The 24,066-nt window shown below is 40.4% G+C and overlaps 1 protein-coding gene across 2 annotated transcripts in view; it reads left to right on the plus strand.

Moving 5' to 3' along the window:
• clint1a (clathrin interactor 1a) overlaps positions 1 to 23,570 on the plus strand; it is a 41,163-nt gene extending 17,593 nt beyond the window's left edge. For both annotated transcript variants that reach the window (XM_034181183.1, XM_034181184.1), the window contains exons 4-12: positions 3,225 to 3,333; positions 3,610 to 3,774; positions 3,900 to 4,083; positions 5,441 to 5,657; positions 5,739 to 5,826; positions 11,949 to 12,011; positions 14,339 to 14,622; positions 20,248 to 20,455; positions 20,565 to 23,570. In XM_034181183.1, the coding sequence (XP_034037074.1) occupies positions 3,225 to 3,333; positions 3,610 to 3,774; positions 3,900 to 4,083; positions 5,441 to 5,657; positions 5,739 to 5,826; positions 11,949 to 12,011; positions 14,339 to 14,622; positions 20,248 to 20,455; positions 20,565 to 20,854 (1,608 nt within the window). In that variant the 3' untranslated portion in view covers positions 20,855 to 23,570. The remainder of the gene's footprint in view (positions 1 to 3,224; positions 3,334 to 3,609; positions 3,775 to 3,899; positions 4,084 to 5,440; positions 5,658 to 5,738; positions 5,827 to 11,948; positions 12,012 to 14,338; positions 14,623 to 20,247; positions 20,456 to 20,564) is intronic.
• The last annotated feature ends 496 nt before the right edge of the window (positions 23,571 to 24,066 follow it).

The raw sequence follows: 24,066 nt of genomic DNA on the forward strand, positions 1-24,066 counted from the left end.
TTCAAGATGATAATGCATCTTGCCATAGAGCAAAAACTGTGAAAACGTTCCTTGCAAAAAGACACATAGGGTCAATGTCATGGCCTGCAAATAGTCTGGATCTTAATCCAATTGAAAATCTTTGGTGGAAGATGAAGAAAATGGTCCATGACAAGGCTCCAACCTGCAGAGCAGATCTGGCAACAGCAATCAGAGAAAGTTGGAGCCAGATTGATGAAGAGTAGCTTGTCACTCATTAAGTCCATGCCTCAGAGACTGCAAGCTGTTGTAAAAGCCAGAGGTGGTGCAACAAAATACTAGTGAAGTGTTGGAGCGATCTTTTGTTTTTCATGATTCCATAATTTATTCCTCAGAATTGAGTGATTCCATATTTTTTTTCCCTCTGCTTGGTCTAAAAAAGTAACCGTTACTGACTGCCACAATTTTTTTTTCCTGATTTCTTATAGTGTTTCTTAAAGCCAGAAAGTTGCCATTTGAAATGACTTCAGCTTTGTGTCATGTCTGTGATCTGCTTTTTTTCTACAAAATTAAACAACTGAATGAACATCCTCCGAGGCCGGTGGTTCCATAATTTTGGCCAGGGGTTGTATTATTGTGAACACCCCCTTTTCTACTTTATTTATTTTTTTACTAATAGCCCAATTTCATAGCCTTAAGAGTGTGCATATCATGAATGCTTGGTCTTGTTGGATTTGTGAGAATCTACTGAATCTACTGGTACCTTGTTTCCCATGTAACAATAAGAAATATACTCAAAACCTGGATTAATCTTTTTAGTCACATAGCACTACTATTATTCTGAACACTTCTGTATAAGTTGCATTTACCACTTCATGCACCAAAAAGCAAAATGAATTTAATCTTTGCATTATTTATTTATAAGGCATACACATCAGTAAGGAGTGCAGCTAACAAGCTAAATACTGTTAATATACCAGGCACAAAATGTGAGTAAACTACTATATGTGAGGTAAACATACAATGCAATGAAACATTTGAAAACTCTTCTGTAGTACATTTGTAAAAGATAAACTTGACATTCATTTTCTTGTTATTCACTTTTGCACAGGAGTCTTAAAAGAGCTATCCTTGTTTTTCACACAGTCCAGTTGAGTATATTCCAAATGGATTAAAAAAAATATCTTTTATTAAAGAGTGTGGTTTTTCAGAATAAAGAATCGATCTTCTTCAAAAGATAATGACCTCTTCTAATACGTTAGCCTAATTGTTTGGGATGCCTCCATTTTGTGATCGGAGGAAAGGCTGGATTTTATTACCTTCGCCACCGAAGTAAGAGGTGATCATTTTCGCCTTTGTATTTGTGAACAGCCTGGAACCCACAATTTTTCATATATTATGAAATCTTTACTGAAGATTCATATCCTGATAGGCAAGAACTGATTCAATTTGCAAGATCAAAGGTCAAAGCCAGGAAAAATCTTGAAAAATTGGAAAAAATCCCCATCTTTAACATTGAATGGAAAAAAAATTGAATTTCTTTCATATTTAAGAGTGTTATGTAGGATCGTATCGATCGACAGATTTTGTTACCATTTAAATTTAACATTGAAAACCCCTTTTAATATATATTTGACATTCTATCTTAATCAAAGATGCCCCAGTTACCCTCATATTTGAAAGTGGATTGCAGACTGGCACTCACTATCACCTGACAAAGTTTGATCCTGATCTGATATGGATTGCGGCTTTTGAGGACATTTAAATTCATTGTTCAATTTGCAAGGTCAAATTGTGGCCCTGTGACAGGCTGGTGTCCTGTCCAGGGTGTACCCTGCCTCATGCTCTGTGACTGCTGGGAAAGGCTCCATCTCCCCGCAACCCTTGGTTGAAGATGGGTGGGTGTAAATTTAATATTGAAAAGCCCATTTGGTGTACTTTATACATTATATTTCAATCAAAAGTGCCGCTGTCCCTCTTTTTTCTGTTATGGATTTACCTACACCACCAAAATTGGATGGAGGTTTTAATTTTATGCCTGTTTATCTATCTTCTAGTTTTTAGTCAGAAACCAAGCATCAAAAAGTGATGAGAAATTGTGCATAGCAAAGATAACCAATGTTCTGTGAAAATTATCTAAAAAGAATTCAGAAACCGAAAAGGTTGAGGGAGAAAGGGGGGAAAAAACGTGACAACACCAAAAGCAACTTTGATTCAAGTGTATGAACAAAATACATACTCTTGACATTTGCTCACCTCTAATTTAGCTTCTGAAAAACCACTTCTAACAGGACTTTGACCTTGAAAATTGTTTTCAAGGTAAAACTTTGTGGAATTAGAAACTAGTGTTGGCAGAGGTTTTCGCTGTACGAGCGTGGTGCTGTAGTTTGAGTCTGTGTACACAGCATGAAGCGTACTGTTTTGGAATATTGCAGCTTCTCGTTTAATAAATGGCAATGCATTATCACATGTGGATCAGACGATTTGAGCCCATGAACAGTACAGGCTGTGCTGTTGGGAATATTCCAGTTCAAGTGTGGAATTGTTTTGCATGTGGAATATTTCCTGACATAAATGACAGTGGTTCAACAATAAGGCGAGTCAAGTGCCAACCCAGGTCATCATGGCATTTAGCTAATATTGTTTACACTATTTAGCTAATATTGTTTACACTAGCGTGTTGCCTGTGTGGATCTACGGGTTGTAGATTGGGTAGTGTTTATAAAATAGGTAGCTGACATTATTCAAAGTTTCCATAATGAGTTTAACTGAAAGTGCAGGAAATTAAAATGAGAATGTTTTGCCAATAATTGACAAATTTGGCGCGTTTAGTTGACGTCACATTTACACCTGGCAAGGTCGAAATATTTCCTTTGTTCAGAGCTTGTCTGGTTACCAGGGACTGATTAATGGTGATAACATCATCTCCCCCCCCCCACTGTTGTTACGTAATATCCCCAATTTCTCCAAATATATTTGTCCTATCAACTTTCCGTTTTCATGGCGTTCATCCTTTACCCAAAATACATAAGCATACCAAACATCAAATGTCAGCTTTCCCCAGTTTCTCCGTGATGGAAGGTAAACGCACACAAATACACACTTGGCTTTTAATATATAGATGATTTACGACCCCCTGGTGGAATGGCCTACAAATCCAGAATTTAATCATCAGTATCCATTGTTCAGTCTTTAGTAGGCAGTACCTACCAAAAATGGTCCCAGGAAGGAAAACTGGTGTAACCGCTGTTGTTTCTGATCCTCAGTCTTTGCTGCTGTTGTCCCATCTGATCAGAAATGGTTCAGAAAGGGTTGTTACCAGTGCCCGAGAACACCTTTATGACCTGAGGTCATTAGAAAGCTACCACTTTGTAGGTAAGGTTCTGTGTATTCTTAATCTTTTGCTGCAGCACTTACTACACATCATTTCTTTTACTTTTTACTCTGTAAGCTGTCAGCATATCAGTATTGTAAGAACAATTTTATTGAGTTGCAATGTCACAATGCATGAAAATTAAGCTTCGAAAATGAATGCTTAACCCACTTTTCCTGTTGGATTTCATGCCCCCAACCAAGTATGTTTTAGAGTGCTGTTGGAATTGCTGGGTGTACTGGGAAGTTTTCAGAAATGCACTATTGATATCTCTCTAGATGAAAATGGGAAGGACCAAGGAACAAATGTACGTCAGAAGGTGAAAGATCTGGTCGAATTTGTCCAGGATGATGAGAGACTCAGGGAAGAGAGGAAAAAAGCAAAGAAGAACAGAGACAAATACATTGGTGTATCCTCTGACAGCTCGTTGTATCGTGGATATTGTAAGTCCTTAAATCTTTGATTTAATTTTGATTAAATGATATGCAAGTCTACAAATGTTTTATTTTTGTATTTCTTTCCATCTTCGTCCTCCTGTTTTCTTATTGCAATATTCCCCGTTCCCCAGCGGGAGACCGATATGATTCCAGTGACAGCCGGGGAAAATGGGATGATGACTGGGACAAAAATAAAGGGCAGTTTCCTTTCAGTGACAAGCTAGGAGAAATCAGTGGCAAGATTGGTAGTACCATTGACGATACCTTCAACAGGTTCAGGAAGAAGGACCGAGATGACTCGCCAGACCGATCTAGGTAAGAGCCATCATGTCAGTGACTTTATTATTAGTTATTTTTATATATACAAAATCTTGTCTAAATGTGGTCAAAGGGTGGCTCACTATCGGAACATAAGAAAGTGTACCTGCTGTCTTTAAAACTTCATAACCTTTGAATAAATATACTAACAACCTTTTATCAAATTGTAAGTCATTCATGTTTCGAAGACTATAGGGTTTACATGGTTAATGATCATAAATAGGAAAGTCCGTAGCTGATAAACACATTGTTAAAACTCATGCAAGGCAGGTATTGTTTTTGCTAATATATCTTTAGTGGTGGTGAAAGTGGGATAAAGATAAAAATGTATGAATGTTTTTGAAATATTATTTCATCATTTTATAATATATTATTCTATGCTAATTGTATTTGAATGCGCTTCACAGCGAAAGCATTTTATGATCCCTGCATTCATTTTGAATCTCTGAGGCATGTTTGATGATGTTGCCTCACAGTGAGAAAGTCCTGACCTAGGTTCCAGCTGAGCTTTTTCTGTTTTATCTCCTCGTTTGTGTGGGCTTCTTCCCAAGGTTCAGTGACCAATGGACTTGAGATTCCTGTTTCTGTCTTTACAGTCAGCAACTCATTGAACGTTTTCTCCAGATTTATCATGTTGATTTTTCTGAAACTTTGCTTCTCTGAAATCATTGAGCACAAAAACATTTTTTGATTAGTTGACTTTAGGTTAGCTGAAGCTATGTAGGATGTCACATTTGAGCAGTTCTCATTTTAATATGTGAAATAAAGACTGAAAAGAGACGTCCGCACATGAAGAGGCAGCTGAAGACAAACAAAGTCTTGTTATACTGTATGGACTGTTTTTTTCAATAATGAAGTGGAATTGAACCTTTTACTGTCTACATTTCCCAATGACACAAGTCGAGAGACACACAACAGTCAGTTTCTCAAGTCTGTATCCACACAGTATAGCAGGGGTGATGTATGTTGGGCCATGTCAGAAGAAAGGTGGCCAAAAAAATGTTTGGAGACCACTGCTGTAAATGATGTTGTTGCAACAGTACTGAGGTAGTTGCTATTTGTACATTATGAGTTTGTACATTGAGTGTGAACTTGAGTCTGATTATGGTTTCAAAAAAAAAAAATAGTTGAGAGGCACAATTTTTATATCGACAAGTCTCTCTTTCACATTCTCAGATCTGACATTCAACAAATTCCACCTCCCCCTCCCAAAAAACACTCTTTGACACACTTGGCACAATGAAGATTTGAATTTAACCTTTGTTTGGTTTTCTTGACATTCAGTACATGATTGTAATCACTCTTACATTTTTGTATATACGACCAAACTTTGTGTGTTTGTTACACTGCACAGTGACAATGAGGAGGATCGGAGTCGTTCTTCTCACAATGGCCAGGCGGGAAAAGAGTTCAAAGATGATGAGGAAACTGTTACTACAAAGAGTGTACAGATAGTCCAGGCAACAGAGACCACAGCAACACGGAAAAGAGGCGGGGTTCCTTCCAAGAAAGTAGATTTGGGAGCTGCAGCTCACTACATGGGAGACAAAAGTCCTGACACCACCAAACAAGTAGGTGTATCTGTATACGTGTTTTAGTACAGATGTTTATCCACTGTCTCTTGAGTTTCATGAATCTGTTCTCTGTTGTAGCCACAAATGACAGCCTCTCAGTCCTCCAGCACAGGCCTGGCTGACTTACTAATGGTAGACTCAACTCCTAGCCAGCCGGCTACCACAGGTACAGTGTCCAACCTTAAATAACTTTATTTAAATACGTTTGTTCTTGTCTCTCTGGATCGGCTGTCATGGCCTATACAGTGTTGCATGGAAGTCTGGGACAGTACCGCTGGGTGGTGGTCCCCATCTTTAAAACGTGACTAGAGTGTTCCAATTACATAGAAGTCACACTTCTCAGTCTCCCTGGGAAAGCCGATGCCAGGGTACTACAGAATAGACTTAGACTGTTAGTTGAACCTCACAATCAGGAGGAGCAGTGTTCTGTCCTGGTCATGAAATAGTGGACCAGCGCTTTACCTTCGTAAGAATATTAAAAAGGTCTTGGGGGCATGACCAACCACTCTCATTGTCTTATGAACAGAATTGCATGTCTGCTTTTTGTGAATGTTGTGATTCGGTTGGCTGACCTCTGATGATCATAGGGCAGGTTTGAGTCTGAGTGTGAAGTTCTTGGGATGACAGTCAGCATCTCCAAATCTGAGTCCATGAGCCTATGTTGGAAAAGGATGGATTGTAACCTCTGAGTCAGGGGAGAGTTAGTGCCCCAAGTAGAGGAGTTTAATTTGTTAGGGTCTTGTTCACGAGTGGGGGTAAGTTGGAGTGTCAGATCGATAGAATGATTGTGGCTGCATCTAGTGTTTTACGGATGCTGTACAGGGCTGTCGTGCTGAAGAAAGAGCTGAACCGGAAAGTGAGACTCTCTGTTTCCACTCGCGTCCTCACCTGTGTTCATGAACTTTGCATGATGACTGAAAGAACAAGGTTGTGGAAACAAGTGGCCGGAATGAGATTCCTCCATTGGGTATCTGGAGTTGCACTCCGGGACATGGTGAGAAGCTCCACTATCCCGGAGAGACACTTGAATAGAGCCACTGCTAAAGGAGCCAGTTTGAAGTTTCAAACAGCTTTATTAGCATGATTATATATCTATCAGTGATTAAAGTTTTTCTGGAAATTACTGGAAATCCGGGTTTTTACTCATGTGGTGAACGTCTCTGGGTTATTTTTGGTAACGTGTTAGCATCCATTCATTCAGTTCCACGCCCAAACAGTTGGTGGCAGTAATGCACTGTGTTGGTTTGCAAGCCGCCGTTCTCAAAATAAGAAGGGTTATTTTGTCTTGGGAGTTTTAGTTATATTTTTGGGAACTTTGCAGTGATTCCCCTAACGGTTTACTTTGTTGTGGACATTAAAAGTTATGAGCTGCATATTTCTTCCAGTAATGATACATTAAGTGGAGCTAACGGCGAAGCTTCCAGCTGCTAAAAATTAGCATTCAGACGAAAACCACAAGATTGAGTTTAAGCAACAGGCAAAAATTTGTCTGAGGTGAGTGAGTAATTGAAAATAATCCATGACGTTAGTGCTCTGCTGAGGTTTATCAGCTAATGTTAGCCCTTTAGCTGCAGGTTAAATCAATCACTGTCGAGCTGAGTGAGCATTTTATATTTGTTCAATTGTTCAACCTATTTTTATTTTTGCCACATAAAGCTAACAGACTTATAAATATTACTGCCATAACTGCAAGAAAAGTCTCAACTTTAAATAACTTAGATTTTTTTATTTAAACATTTTTTAAACTATTAAGTAATCAAAGAAAATGGCACAGTGCAGTTTCATATTTTTTATTTAATGTACACATTACTTTTCATGCTATTTTATCTGTCTAAAAATAAATGCCCACAGTTAATTATGTTAATCAGAAAATTATCTCAACAACAGATAAATTATGGTTTTAATTTACAGATGAGCATCAGATATTTCTAAAGAATCGTTTTTTGAATTATTAAAACTATTTTAATTGCAAGTTTTCTGATGTAAGGAAAAAAAAAAATAACTTAAAAATTTACAGTAATCAGAAACTAATCTTGACATAAAAACACATTTATAAGGATTTAAGGTGGCCAAGAATTTGAAAAAGATTATTAATAGCTCTAAAGCTCCTGCAAAAACTAGAAAAACTGAGAAGTGCGTTAAGGTTGAAGAAGTTGATGCATTAATATAACATAAATACTCCAATTGATTAATTTGAATTGATACTGAGAATTATTATTTTTAAGTTCTTTGAATTGTCATTTACTGTGTACTTTTCTGAACCACAGTGTATGTTTTTTGGCTTAAAGGCTGATAGCACAATACAAATTGTGTGGAAAAGTTGACCTGATCCCAAAAACAAACAAACAAAAAAATTTTGATTGGGGGGGTAGACCTGAAATTGCACCAAAATGGATCTGAGATTTCAGATTTGTCTGGGGGAGAACCCCCAGACCTCCCACCATGGGCTTCAAGCCCTTGGCCCTTGCCAAAAAAATTCAGGGTTTTTTTCCATGGCCCACTTTGAAAACATGGCCCATATGAAAACTACAATGTCAGTAAAAGGATAATACAATAAATTACAGCAAAGAGCCAGCTGAGGTTGGTTCTAACATATTGTAAGAATGCCCTTGGTCGTCTCCCTAGGGAGGTCTTCTAGACATGTCTAAGTGTGAGGAGGCCCCGAGGAAGATCCAGGACACGCTGTCTTGGGAATGCCTCAGGATCCCCAGGAAGATTTCAGGACTTGGCCGAGTGCAGGGAAGCATGGCATGTGCTACTGCCACACTGATCTGGAGTCACACAAGTGGCAGAAAATAAATGAATGTTAATTCTTTTAGTTGGACTTGCTTGTTTTCTGTTGGAGATAATAATCAAGTTTGTCTTTGAGGTGCACCATGAAGGCAGCTTTGCTTTAAAACAGGAAAATGGCTCCCATTAGCGCCACAATTTGTCAGAATACATCCACATCAAGAGTTGTTCAGGTTTTGTCAAATACCTCACAGAGGGAAATGATGGTGAAAGGATTCTAAATTTTGACACCCTCACAAGACGATAGTCGATCACATTTTACTTCCCAAACCAAGGGTGGTGCCATTTACAGTTATGTGTAAAGGACTGATGTAAATAAAGTTTGTTGTCTAAGGTTGCAGACGGAAAGGGTGAAGCACAGACCTGGGATTGAACCATAATCTATATATCACCCCTGTCGCATAGAGCTACCTGCTTCACACAGGTATTAATAATTGGTAAACTTCACACATTGGTAGCACACTATACAACGGGTAAAATAAGTATTGAACATGTCACCATTTTTGTCAGTAAGTATATTTTTAAAGGTCCTACTGACATGAGATTTTCATCAGTCTGTAACAACCCAAGTAATCCACACATGCAAATTAAGCTAATATCCATACTGTCTCCAAAGATGTTAGTCCCATCAGCTTTCCATTGTGTGGTGAGTTCATCGTTGACCCAAAATACATAAGCACACCAAATGGCAAATTTCACCTTTCCCTAGTTTGTCTCTAATCAAAGTTGCATGCATGCATGCAGAGCTTTTTGTCTTTTATTTTTACACACCCACACATCAACATGACACTTAATTAAACATGACACTTAACTAAACTGACTCAAGCAATTGACCTACAAACACACACAATAAATCAACAACACTAACATCACCGTTAAACTAACATGAACCGCAATAACATTTAAAACCCAGAACTTCCATGGTGCATAGCAGTACAACGTCCGTTGTTCACTGTTGTTAGCTAATATCGCTCATTCCTCTAAAATATTAGTCCTATCAACTTTCCATTTTTGCAGTGTCCATCCTTGACCTAAAATATGTAAACACGCCAAATGGCAAATGTCAGCTCTCCACAGTTTCTCCATGATCAACACCATACACACACATGCTTATACGCACACAGAGGCCACTTGGCTATTATAATGTAGAATTTTACCTGTTGTATAAAGAGGTGCGTGAAAGAAAACAATTCGGCCTGACAAACATTTAACAAAAGAGAAAAGGATTTCTCCAGGACAGAAACGGATATGAACAGATATCAAAACTTCACCTCTGTTACTTGTGTTACTGTTGCTCCTGTTCCGTTATTTCCTCACTCCATCACTGTGACATCAGCTTTTATGATTGATGTACATGAAGTCCAGGACATATTCAGTCACTTGGAAATGTTCATGCGTCCATTCCCTGGCTTGTCTCAAGAAAACTGGCTGTAAAAGTGATTAATTATATTATTAATTATTATTAATTATTGTTTTGTTTTTTAACCATATCCCCCCCCTTATTGTGGATCTATTGAGTAAACAAGATAAGACAAAATTGTTGGCCTTCTCATCGTACTCAATATTCCTGAAACATCACAATACTTATCTGAAGGGCCTTCCACACTGCACGCATTCAGGGCGTTAAACGTGCAGTGTGAAAGACCCATAACACTATGTAACAAAATTTTATTTTTGTTTTGTTCCTGGGTACACAGTGTGTTTTCCTAACCTGTTATGCCTTAAATAAATAGAAAATAGCTGTTATTCCACAGAAACTTTGCATCTGTGATCAGAACAATATTTTGAAATTTATCTGTTTTCAAGAATATTCTCGATTCGCCTTCACTACTACTGAGTAGTCTTCTAGAATATTCTTTAACTGCTAGAACTGTCCAGAATTTTCTAGAAGTTTCCAGAATTATCTAGAAATTTCAAGAAACTTTTAGAACTTTCTAGAACGTAAAAAAAAATAAAATAAAATCAAAGTTTGTGCTGAATGTAGTCATTTTTCCATAGACTTTAGACATAAGCAGTTGAAATATAACACTTAGAAGCCAGGAACAAAAATTGTTACATCACATGTTAGTGTAATACAGTGGTCCCTCGTTTATCGTGGGAGTTACGTTCTAAAAATAGCCCGCGATATGCGAAATCCGCAAAGTGGCCAGCGTTATTTTTTACAATTATTATAGACGTTTTAAGGCTGTAAAACCCCCCACTACACACTTTATACACTTTTCTCAAACAGGCATTAACATTTTCTCACTTTTCTCTCGTGTGTAAACACTCAAAGTTCAAACCTTAGTAGACCAACCTGTTTTCAGGCCCAAACATTTGTTTGAGAAATAAAAATAGAACGTTTTCCTATAAATAATTATGATGGCTTTTAGAACTAACAAATTTAATTTTAACGATCAACGTACGAGGTTGGACACATAAGAAATTATTAATAGTGACTGACCAGTATTTCACAGTTCCTCTGATCGCGCCTCTTTGTCCTGGCGCCGCTGCGCAGTCACGTCTTTTTCCACTGACTCACACCTCGCTGCAGGTGTCTTTTTCCGAGTGTAGAACACAGTTATGGGTAGTTGTTGGTGCTCTTTTTTCTTCTGGGCGAGAAGATTCTTATAAACAGACACGCAGAACACAATGTGCATGCTCTCCCTTCGCGGTGTTGCGATCGGCTGCTTGTTGAGGCTGCGGAACACAATGCACTGTTATAAAAAAAAAAAAAAAGCATGCAAAATTGGACTAAAAAAAATCCGCGAAACAGCGAGTCCGCGAAAGGTGAACCGTGTTATAGCAAGGGACCACTGTATAACTCATTGGCCCCTTGTTGTCTTTTTATGTATTTATTGTATTTTTATTTAACTAGGAAGGACCACTGACATTAAAAGTCTTTTGCAGCCATCCATGACACATTAAAATGCAACAAGCACAGTGGTGTCAAATCCACAATAAAACAAATAATCCAAGACGGCAGCATGTCCAAAATAATAAAAAAAAAAAAAGCATCTCTGTCACCACATTCTTGGTCAGCTTATACAAATGTCTAATTTTAGATCTTTTTTTGTTGTTGTTGTTCCATGCCTATTGTGCACAGTAAGAAAGTGTATTTTCCTAAGATTTGTCAAAATATGGTGTACTTTTGAAAAAACAACCGCTTGGAGGAATGTGTCTAGTAACTGCCTGAGCTGAGGCAGAGGAGGGTACAAAGGTAAGCCTGGATTTAACCCCGTAGTATTGGACAGTGAGTTCTGAGTATCGACTGAAACTTGAGGTTTTTGGGGCAGTAAGAAGGAGTTGATGTATAGGAGTTAAGTGCACCAGATGTTTTTGGAGCAGTCCCTGGCCATTGCAGTGGGTGGAAGCACTGAACAGATGTTTGGTCTCCTCCACCTATCCGCTGTCACCTCCCCTCCCCTCCTGCAGTTGTGGACACTGAAGGAATGCTAACTGCAGCAGAATGACACCTGGAACTTTGTTTACAATTGGTGTTTGTGTTTCTCATTGCAGACTTGATGAGTGGATTTGCTGACTTCTCTTCACCTGCCGCATCTACTGGCTTCTCTGGACCTGGTTGGTTTTCAGATTTTTTTATTTCTCTTTTTTTTATGTTATTCAGCCCCCTTCCCCCGCCCTTTGTGGGTTAGCGTGTGCACATATGTGCTGTGTTGCAGCCATACTGTTAGAATATTCAGAGGGATGCAGGGAGGGAGCCCTGGCCATATGGAGCTCGCTACCTGCTCTGCATAACAGGAACAGACACACATCAACTCCTGTTATGGATGACAAGGAGACGGAGACATGGGAAGAAGTTGGAGGGTGGAGGAAGCTGAGTGAGGGGCACAGAGGGCCAATTTGATACAAATTTAAAGTGTGGCACCAGTGGTCACTGAAAAGGCCCCAGATGAAGATAGACTGGAGTGTTTATTCTCTCACTGCTGTCTCAGCTGACTGATTTATTGTTTCAAAACAAACTGCATTTGAGTTTGGTCTAGTTTAAAATTTTGTGGACCGTTCAACTTTAGAAAGACCACCTGAGAGGATCAGCTTCCAAAGAAGCTTCTACTTTTTTGTTTTGAAGTGTAAAATGTGCTAATAAGTGGATATGCCAGATGTAATGAATTTAAGACTACTGAGCAGCCATAGTAACACTTGACTGTTTTGCCTGATCCATCTGAGTGCTCTGTCATGTATTTAGGTAGTTCCCAATTATGTTAAAATACTATATTTCACAGTAACGCATGCAATGTAGCCATCCTCCCTGATGCATACTCTGACATGTGAGAACTGCGTATTTTTGCATATTTACACATTTTTACATTTCTGCCAAAGTGTTTTGCGTGAGCTATAAATCGGTATGGTTTAAAAGCGCATGTTAGATGTCGTAAAAACAATTTACCACAATCATATTCTTACACAGTGCTACTGTAAATGGGCGTGAATTGCTGTAAAGCAGTCAAACTAAAAAAAAAAAAAAACAAAAACAAAACATGCTTTGTAATGACACCAAGCAAAACAAAATGAGTCAAAATCGGCAGAAAGACAATAGAAAGTGGCAAAACTGGTGATATGGGTGCCAGGAACATTGACAGAATAGCAGGCATCGGGTAGCCATGGGACTGGACGTTGTGACGTTCAGGTGAGTTGCTCTGCTTCTTTCTTCAGTAAGCTAGTGTTTAAACTTCAAAGGAGATGTCTCACATTGTTTAACATCATGGTTAGCAAGTATTCATGATTGTAAGTCTATCCGTACACATGCGATAATAATTACTGATCGCTGATGCATTTTATTGCTTATTATTAGTGACAGAGAAACCAAAGCCTTTTGAACCACTGAATCAATATGAAGCAATTGTGTTGAAATGGTTCAGTGTTTTGAAGCATTTGATACAATTAAATGTGGCGACATCTGCTGGCCAATCTTTAACATAGCACTTGCATGGAACAATAAAACCGTATATTTGTGTTATAATGTGATTGTGTCTTCACAAAATACTGTATGTAACAGATATAAATTGTGAAATGCCTGTGCAACTAGGGACTCTTATGACCATAGTTGTACAAATTGAAAGGGACTGGAGGCTTCAAAGATTTTTATTTAAAACAAGATCTTTTCAGCTGTGTTAGGCTCGAGTCTGTTCCTCTTCTCTCCAGTTTTGGAGGAGACCCTCACACACAGCACAGAAGCTGCTGGCATATGAAGACAGATTTTGTCCAGCTTGTAAAGAGTTGGATAAACAGCTGCCTCCATCTTCCCTGTCTCTCCTTGCAAATTCACTGCAGAAAATGGTTGTGGGGAGCATTAACATGGCTAAAACCCTCAGACCCCCCCCCCAACCAGGACCCTTTAAGCATTTTTGTTCGTCTCGCACATGCCTGATACTTTTACACTGATGTAATGGTACATGACCCTTGATTTCTTGCTATCAGTGATTATATACAATGGAAGAGGTTCAGGGTCAGTATGACTCAATAATGACACTAACTACCATACCATTTCAAAATGATAAATTCATTAAGAGCACCATTGCTGGCTGTGTCACAACAAACTTCAGTTCTCGCTCTCTCTCTCACTGACAATGTACAGTCATCAAGATTAACCTGTAAATTATTTACTTGTCGGTTCATAATGAATTAATTTTTAATGGTGGTTAATGTTAACACATTTGGTTCATTTGTAAAGCTCAGTGTGAACACAAACCACAATACAAAAATGCAACAATTTACATTTTATCTTTTGCCCTAATGAACCAAAATTCAGTGATGAAATGTCAATAACTGTTGTGCAAAACTTCTAGATAACTTGACTTTCAAAGCTCTTACATGAAGCTGTCACTGTTTAGAGTAGATGGAAAATGCTTGTTTCTCACACCCATTCACCACCGTTTTCATGTTGTCAGCACAAGCATCAAGCAGCAATGGAGACTTTGGAGAATGGAATGCTTTTCCTGGAGGTCAGATGCCAGCAGGTGTGCAGTCGGCAGACACCGGTGGAAATCACCCTTTTGGAGTCATGACAGCAGGGCCTGCCCCAGTCTCAGCTCCAGTCTCTGGTCCTCCTTCAGCAGACCTGTTTGGTTTGATGGCCCCACCACAGTCCCTAACCTCCTCCCAGAGTCTCAACTTTACGATGAGCACCTCACAACACATGAGCACCACAGTTTTGCCCCAGTCTAGATCACAGGTAAACACGGTTTGAAGATGAAACGTGATGTTAGAGTTTCTTTAGGCAGGTAACCAAATGAGCAGTGATCATATCACCAAAAGAATACTGTAAGAATGTGACATGCGCATTGAGTCATATCATCCAGTATGTGTGATGGAATTGCTTGGCTTCGTGACTGACAACCTACAATTCAGTGGCAACAGAATTGCTAATTTAAACATCTGTGGATTTATTGCATATATTTATTACCTTTGTCCAGTGGTGGGCACAGCTAACCAAAAACTTAGCTTCGATAACCGCAAAGCCGCTAACTGAAAACTTAACTTTTATAATGCTAAACCGATAGACCACTAAAAAAATTAGTGGAAGCTAACAGCTAGCCGCTAGCTTTTGGTATTTATTCCGGTACACTGTTAGCTACTGACAAGTCTGTTTTGAGTTTAAGCACCGCCAACCCCAGATGTGTCAAAATGCATAGAACACTGCCATCTACTGGATAGTAGTGTGAATAGTGCCAAAATAGCACACAGTTGCTATTTGTTGCACTGAACAACACTAACAGACAGAATTTTCAAATTTGTAAATGCCTTTTTTTTTTAACAAATAAAAAAATGACATTTAGAAATACACATTTATTTTTAAAAACAAATACACACATGACAGTAAATTGTGTGTGGATTTTTACAAATAAACCAACCAACCAGTGATGAGCGGAGGCTCATTTTCCCATAATGCCTTTTGGCATCTGCATGTGGTAATGATGAAATCTTCAGAATTGGCGCATTACTTCAAAACTAAAAGATATGTTATATTTTCAAGTTGTAAAGTTGACAGTTGACATTAATGTTGATACACTATCCAGATTAATTTGGCTTATAAATCAATCAACACATGTCAAACCATCCATCCATCCATCCATCCATTTTCTTCCGCTTTATCTGGAGTCGGGTCGCGGGGGCAGCAGCTCAAGCAAAGCTGCCCAGACCTCCCGATCCACACACACCTCCTCCAGCTCCTCCGGGGGAACCCCAAGGGGTTCCCAAGCCAGCTGAGAGATGTAGTCCCTCCAGCGTGTCCTGGGTCTTCTCCGGGGCCTCCTCCCTGTGGGACGTGCCACCCAGCCACCCTCCGGAGGAAACTCATCTCGGCCGCTTGTACTCGCGATCTCGTTCTTTCGGTCATGAGCCAAATCTCATGACCATAGGTGAGGATCGGAACGTAGATCGATCAGTAAATCAAGAGCTTTGCCCCCCTACTCAGCTCTCTCTTCACCACGATGGTCCGATACAGCGACCGCATAACTGCAGATGCTGCACCGATCCGTCTATTGATCTCACACTCCATCTGTCCCTCACTCGTTAACAAGACCCCGAGATACTTAAACTCCTCCACTTGAGGCAAGGACACTTTCCGGTCGAGAACCATGGCCTCGGATTTGGAGGTGCTGATTTTCATCCCAGATGCTTCGCACTCGGCTGCAAACCGCCCCAGTGCACGTTGGAGGTCCTGATTTGACGAAGCCAACAGAACCACATCGTCCGCAAACAGCAGAGACGAGATTCTGTGGTTCCCAAACCAGACTCCCTCTACACCCTGTCTGCGCCTAGAAATTCTGTCCATAAAAATAATGAACAGAACTGGTGACAAAGGGCAGCCCTGGCGGAGGCCAACATGCACTGGAAAGAGGTTTGACTTACTACCGGCAATGCGAACCAAGTTCCTGCTGCGGTCGTACAGGGACCGGATAGCCTTTAGCAAAGGACCCCGTACTCCCGGAGCACTCCCCACAGGGTGCCCCGAGGGACACGGTCGAACGCCTTCTCCAGAGCCACAAAACACATGTGGACTGGTTGGGCAAACTCCATGAACCCTCAAGCACCCGATGGAGCGTGTAGAGCTGGTCCAGTGTGCCACGACCAGGACGAAAACCACATTGCTCCTCCTGAATCCGAGGTTCGACCATCGGTCGAATTCTCCTCTCCAGTACTCTGGAATAGACCTTACCAGGGAGGCTGAGGAATGTGATCCCCCTATAGTTGGAACACACCCTCCGGTCCTCCTTCTTAAACAGAGGGACCACCACCCCAGTCTGCCAAGCCAGAGGCACTGTCCCCAATTGCCATGCGATGTTGCAGAGTCGTGTCAGCCAAGACAGTCCCACAACATCCAGAGACTTAAGGTACTCAGGACGGATTTCATCCACCCCAGGAGCCTTGCCACCGAGGAGCTTTCTAACCACCTCGGTGACTTTGGCCTGGGTAATAGATGAGTCCGCCTCTGAGTCCCCAGTCTCTGCTTCCTCTTCGGAAGACGTGACGATGGGATTGAGGAGATCCTCGAAGTACTCCTTCCACCGCCCGACAACATCCCCAGTCAGGGTCAACAGCTCCCCACCCGCACCGTAAACAGTGCTGGTGGAGAGCTGCTTCCGCCTCCCGAGGCATCGGACAGTTTGCCAGAATCTCTTCGAGGCCGACCGATAGTCCTCCTCCGTAGCCTCCCCAAACTCCTCCCAGACCCGAGTTTTTGCCTCTGCGACCGCACGGGCTGCAGCACGCTTGGCCTGCCGGTACCTGTCAGCTGCCTCTGGGGTCCCACCTACCAACAAAGATAAGTAGGACTCCTTCTTCAGCTTGACGGCATTCCTTACTTCCGGTGTCCACCACCGGGTTTGGGGATTGCCGCCGCGACAGGCACCAGAGACCTTGCGACCACAGCTACGAGCAGCCGCATCGATAATGGAGGTGGAGAACATGGTCCACTCGGACTCCATGTCTCCAACCTCCTCCGGGATCTGGGAGAAGCTCTCCCGGAGGTGGGAGTTGAAGACCTCGCTGACAGAGGGATCCGCCAGTCGTTTCCAGCAGACCCTCACAATACGTTTGGGCCTGCCAGGTCTGACCGGCTTCCTACCCTCCCAGCGGATCCAACTCACCACCAGGTGGTGATCAGTCAACAGCTCTGCCCCTCTCTTCACTCGAGTGTCCGAGACACGTGGCCGAAGGTCAGATGATACGACTACAAAGTCGATTATCGACCTCCGGCTCAGGGTGTCCTGGTGCCACGTGCACTTATGGACACCCTTGTGCTTGAACATGGTGTTCATGATGGACAAACTGTGACTAGCACAGAAGTCCAACAACTGAACACCACTCGGGTTCAGATCGGGGAGGCCGTGCATATGTCAAACCTGCCTTGCTTTTCATGTCTACTGCCACACATCTAGGGCACTGTATGTTAATTGTAAATTAATTTTTTTTTTGTAGCAGCCTGGCAGCCAGGCCCATTCTGCTGGGGTAGAGTTTACTAGCTATGCCAGCAAAAAAAAAAGTTAGCGGACTAAAAGTTAGCGCAACTAAATTTAGCGTAAGCTAATTGGTCCTCTGATGGTTTTCGAAGTTATATGAAAAGCTAATCCGCTAATAAACAAGTTAACTTTGCTAGGTAGCAGATTAGCGGAATGGAACCACCACTGCCTTTGTCATTTTGTCATCAGGTATATTTGTTAGGATACAGTGCACAGTTTTCCAGTTTATATAAAGTGTAAATTTCCAATGAAACCTGAATATAGGTATATTTGTGTTAAGTTACATACGTATTCATTCCACAGGTTCACACCATCCTGTATGAAGATGAGCATGTGGTGATATTGGTAAAGGAGGGACCAGCATAGCAAAGAGTCAACATGCAGATTCACCCCATGTTAGTCTCCTAGAGACTGCCCCCTAAACCACTCCTCATTAGTCACTTTAAGACAAAGAAGAAAACTGTTTTAGTGCCAAACATTCAGCTCTAAAGCCTTTGCATATTGACTGACTGTATTAAAAGGTTGCTGACCTACTTAAAAAAAAAGCAAGAGCACCCCCATCAAACTCCTGTATTTGAGTCTTTACAGTATGCTTTGTGTTAAAAATGATACTGTTGTATAAGGTGAAGACAGCATGAATATTACAGCCGGTAAAATAAGTATTGAACATGTTTTTCTCAGTAAATATATTTCTAAAGATGCTATTGATGTGAAATTTTCACCAGATGTCTGTAACAACCAGAAGTAATCCATACATGCAAAGAAATCCAAACAAATAACTACAGAAATTACATTATAAAATGGAATGACAGGGAAAAAATATTACACACTTACTGAAATTTATTTAATACTTTGTATAATTAAGCTTTTGTTGGTAATGACAGCTTCAAGATGCCTTGTGTATGGAGAAACTAGTCACATGCATTGGCCAGGTGTGATTTTAGCCCATTCTCCCTCACGGCCTTGAAATCCTGAAGTTTCGGTGGTCCTCTCCTATGAACTCCCATCTTCACTTCTTTCCTTTGAACTTCTATTGGATTCAAGTCAGGTGATTGGCTCGGCCATTCTGTTAGCTTTATTTTCATTCTTTGAAACCAGTTGAGTGTTTCCTTAGCTGTGTGTATTGTTGCTCATTGTTTTGCTGAAATGTCCACCATCGTTTCATCTTTATCATGCTGGTAGATGGCAGCAGATTTTTATCATGAATGTCTCAGTACATTTTTCCATTCATCCTTCCATCAATTGTATGATGTTTGCCAGTGCCATATGCTGAAAAACAGCCCCACACCATGATGTTCCCACCTACAAACTTCACTGTTGGCATGGTGTTTTTTGGCATTTGTCCTCCAAACGTGTGTATCATAGCATCAAGAGTTAAATTTTGGTCTCATCTGACCAGACTATATTCTCCCAGTATTTCATAGGCTTATCTAAATGTTGTGCAGCAAACTTTAAACGAGCTTCAATGTGCTTTTTCTTCAGCAATGGAGTCTTGTGTAGTGAGTGTGCATACAGGCAATGGCGGTTAAGTGCATCATTTATTGTTTACTTTGAAACAGTTGTACCTGTTAATTCCAGGCCTTTATGAAGCTCTCCACATGTGGTCCTTGGCTCTTGGACAGCTCTCATTCCTTTCAGTCCTCTGTCAGAAATTTTGCAAGGAGCCCCTGGTTGTGGCCGGTTTATGGTGAAATGATGTTTTTTTGTTGTTTTTTCTACTTTCAGATTATGGCCCCAACAGAGCTCACTGGAACATTCACAAGTTTAGAAATCCTTCTGTAACCAGTGCTATCAGTATGTTTTGCAACAATAAGGTTGCAAAGCTCATATATATATATATATATATATATATATTTTTTTTTTTTAAATAGGCCATCAGTTGGGACTGAACCAGCTAATATTAATTTGCACTGACAAGGGGCAGCATTGTTTTCCAATTACTGATACATTTCACCTGGTGTCTTGGCTTTCCATGCCTTTTTGCACCAGCAATTCCTCAGGTGTTCAGTACTTTTTCCTGTGCAATTTTCACATTATTGCACATAACTTTATTTATGGAGATCTATGGTTTGATTTCTTTGTATTACTTGTGTTTCTACCAACACCTGGTGAAAATTTCATGTCAGTGGCACCTTTTAAAAATGTATTTACTGAGAAAAAATGGTGATGTGTTCAATGCTGCTGTATGTGGCTTGGACGTTGAGTTACAACACCTTTTTTTCACCTTTTTTCTATCCGTATCAGTTATAAATCTGATATATGGATGTCTGTATGTTTGTTTTTCATTAGTTTTTTTTTTTGTTTTTTTTTTTTATCATGAAATGTGTTTTTTGCAGCCTCTGCAGAACATAGGGGGTCCTCTACAACCACAGCCTGTCAACCTGATCCAGCCTGTGCAGCCAGGACATTCACAAGGTGCTGGAACCAAACAGTCTCTCCCTTCCACTTGGTCAGATCCCTCTGTTAATATTAGTCTCGACTTCCTGGGTCCAGGTGTGCACCCCCCCAAGCCTAGCCAACCCAGTCTCAACACCCTCCAACAAGGTAAGCTCGCTGATCTGGCACACATGGTGACAGAGTAGCCAGACGGTGCACTCTCCATTACTGTTTGTCGGTTTAATTGATTGTTTTTTTGTTTGTTTTCTATATATAGGAAATCAGGCAGCACCCAACATGCTCTCTGCGGGATTCTCTAACATGAATCTTGGACCTACAACAATCAGACCTCCTGTTAATGCTATGATGCACCCTGGTGCTGGTATGGGAATGGGTATGACCATGGGGATGATTCCAAACCAGGGAATGATGGGAATGGGCATGAACATGGGGATGCCTCAGGCAGGTATGAGCATGGGGATGCCTGGTGCTATGGGAATGAACCCTGTCATGGTCCAGCAGCCTAAACAGGATGCCTTTGCTGACTTTGGCAGCTTTGGAAAGTGATGGAGATGTCAATTAGTGAAGGATTATTGTGAGCTGTAAGCAAAGCGTACTTGAATAATATCAGATACAATAAACCAACTCCCGGCAGCCCTCATTTTAAAATTAATGCTGTGTAGTGATGAATCTAAATTATTGCGTGTCGTTTGAACCAATGGCCTGTTTGGACTTGGGTGTTGGTCATACGCACACTGCGGATTTTGTGCCTTATTGGATGGTTTTAAGGCAGAAGAAAACTTTTTGTGCCACCATGATGATGTCAGGGGGATTTGCTTTATAACGTCAATCAAGTGAAATCACCAGATTAACTATATATATTTATCAGTAGATGAATAATTATTTGAGACACATTCTGAATAACTTTACTGAATGAGTCTAGATATGTTGAACAGTCATTTTAACTTTCTAATGTGTGTTTAAGAATGTCAAGTTACCTCTCTGCTCTTCCCTTGACCTGTAAATAGAAATCTGTAACTCTTAAAATAAGTTATGAAGTACCTATATGAGCGTCAGAGACTATGTGGAAAAAGTTGTCACACAGACCAAAATCGGGTATGCATTTAGACCCTTACACAACACATTTCCAGTTTCTGACATTTTTTTTTCTTTCTAATTGTCCACACGCTCAAATTATAACTCGTTAGGTGTAAAATAGTGAGGTTTCATGTCAAATATGCTGGTTGATTGGAGTGCCTATATCAGAAGACCATAAATTGTGGCCTTTGTTGTTTTGTGTGTGTGTATATATAGATATTTTTCATACTAGGAAATGTGTAATCTGTGTGTTTCCCAATTTGATAATCAGTATGTAGAAAAAGCATCATGCTTTGGGGGTGTGGGTTCTTTCTTGTAGCACCGAGTGCCTGGAGGTCCTTTGCCTTTTATCTTCAGTAAACTTCTTCCAAGGAGACGATGAGACTGCAGTGTTAAGCGCAGCTACCGCAAGGAAACTGCTGTACCATGTACGACGAGATGGGTCCATTGATATTTTGACGCTGGAAGTTGCTTCTTGTCTGCCACAGCCTGTTGGGGGGGGTGAGCACAAAGTATGAGCTCAGAGTGCAGACTTTGAGCTTTGTGGATGTTTATATTAAAATATGTTGTACAAGGTAGTGATCGGAGCACTTTTTTTGTGTGGTCTGCTCTGATCAGTTGGAACAGTTGGGTGCTCAGTTCTTTCGTGGCTACCTCATTTCATTTACAAGCAAACAGATAAAAGCTTGATCATTTCTTTTGAAGTGATGCATTTAGAATCTTGTTAACTGTTAGTATGTCGTTTAGAGCTGTCACTGCCAGAAAAATAAGCATTTAGCCTTGGCTTAAAAATGTAAACCTATCAGAAATCAAAGCATGTCTGGCCAAATCAACTACTGACGTGAGTTCTTTTCCCGATGGCTGAAAAACACAGTCATGGTAACTGGCCAGAAGAACAACACCCTACAAGAGTCATCAGTCAGGATGTCATCCAAGTAACCAAAAGATATAAAAACATCAGTGAGACTCAAAACTGGAAAGACCTGAGCCTATTTTCCAACAGTATACTATGGACAGATATCTGTTTACTTGTAATAATGTAATGACATTTTTGTCATAAAGCATTTGAACAGATTAATTGTCCAGTTACTTTGTGCTCTTACAAACAGAGGACCACATACGTAAATGTGATTCACACATAATGCAAGTACCCACAAACCAAAGCTGAAGATACGCACCTTGATATCAGGTTATTTACATCTTTACGCTCTATTTTGTGGGTGAGAAATACAACTTTGCTCTGTTCAAATATTTTTGGACCTAACTATGCATATTTACTTATTCCTCAAGCCAAGTGTACAGTCATGTTCAGTTACCAGATGGAGTTGTACAGTTTCACTCTTTACCCATTTTGTTTCTCTCACTGATGTCACAGAGCACGTGTGGGGCCGGTAGTAACTTTAGTACTCGGACAACAAATTATTTTGCTCTTGCAGTGCTGATACAACTGCACAGATTCGAAAAATGGTCATTGGTGCTTCTTGTTAAGGGCTGTGCTGCTTTCCAGCCTTTACCAGTATGATGTGTGTACACACACATGCATACAAAACAAATAGTTTGCTTTAAGACCTGCGTTTGTCATTCTCGACCCGTATGTTTCATAGCTTGCTGGGGCCATTGGAATATGTGAGAAGAAGCACTTTTACCAGTTGTTGTGTGCTATGTGTTACAGTAGGGAGATGGCGTGATGCAAAATCAATAAATGGCACAAACGGAACATTCTCAACATGCACATATGAAGCATTGTTCTGTGGTTGGAGTGCTGCCTGCTTCCTACCCCCTGTGATGAGTGCCTGATTAACCCTGGCTGCTTTTAGTTTGTCTGAGAGAAATGATTGGTTGACTTGAGGAAGAGGCTGTGAATTCTGCAACCCTGCGAGGGTTAAACTTGTGCTTCCCTGCTCTCAAAGGGCTATTGAGGTTGAATGAACACAGTAACACGTAGTAGCTTTGCACCAATCTGAAGCATTACAATGACCAAATCATTTGCTGTTTTTCTGAAATAAAATCATATTTAATGTTTTGTTTTCTACTTTCAAATTGCATTTGAGATCTCAGATTGCATTGTTACTGAAACACTATTGTATGCACATACTGAAGAAAAAAATCTTTTTGGGAAATTAAATGTTGCCGTATTCCCATTTTAATTTGATTTACAAATAAAGATTTCGTGTACAACATTAAACAGCTGATTGGAATGTGTTAATGATGTGTGTTATGTGGTGTGCTGTATCATTAGCCCCATTCAAAGTGCTTCATGCAGCAAAAGTGATGCTGCTGTATTCAACATGCAAAATTACATTTTGTTTAAGGGTTTACAGTTTCGTTTTGGTCCCCCACCCCCAAAACAAAAAAGCAATTCTATAATTTCAAAAAATGAATAATCTGACAAATGAAAGGCCAAGTTCCTATTCTTTAAAAAAGCACTGGCATGTACCCTATAAAATGCAGTGAATGAGTCGCTAAGTACATCTACTCCATCTTAACATGTTCCTCAAACTATTGTGCTCAAACATAAATAAAGGAACCCTTTTTAATGAGAGAAAAGCATCACGTTTATTCTACTGCTGAGATATTGATCTGGTCAGTTAAGTAGCAGAGAGGCTGTTAATCAGTTTCAGCTGCTTTGGTGTGAATGAAACTAACCACGGGTGCACTAGAGGCGCAACAATATGAGGCAA

The sequence above is a fragment of the Thalassophryne amazonica genome, chromosome 11, assembly GCF_902500255.1.
Source record: "Thalassophryne amazonica chromosome 11, fThaAma1.1, whole genome shotgun sequence".
NCBI classification, from domain to species: Eukaryota; Metazoa; Chordata; class Actinopteri; order Batrachoidiformes; family Batrachoididae; genus Thalassophryne; species Thalassophryne amazonica.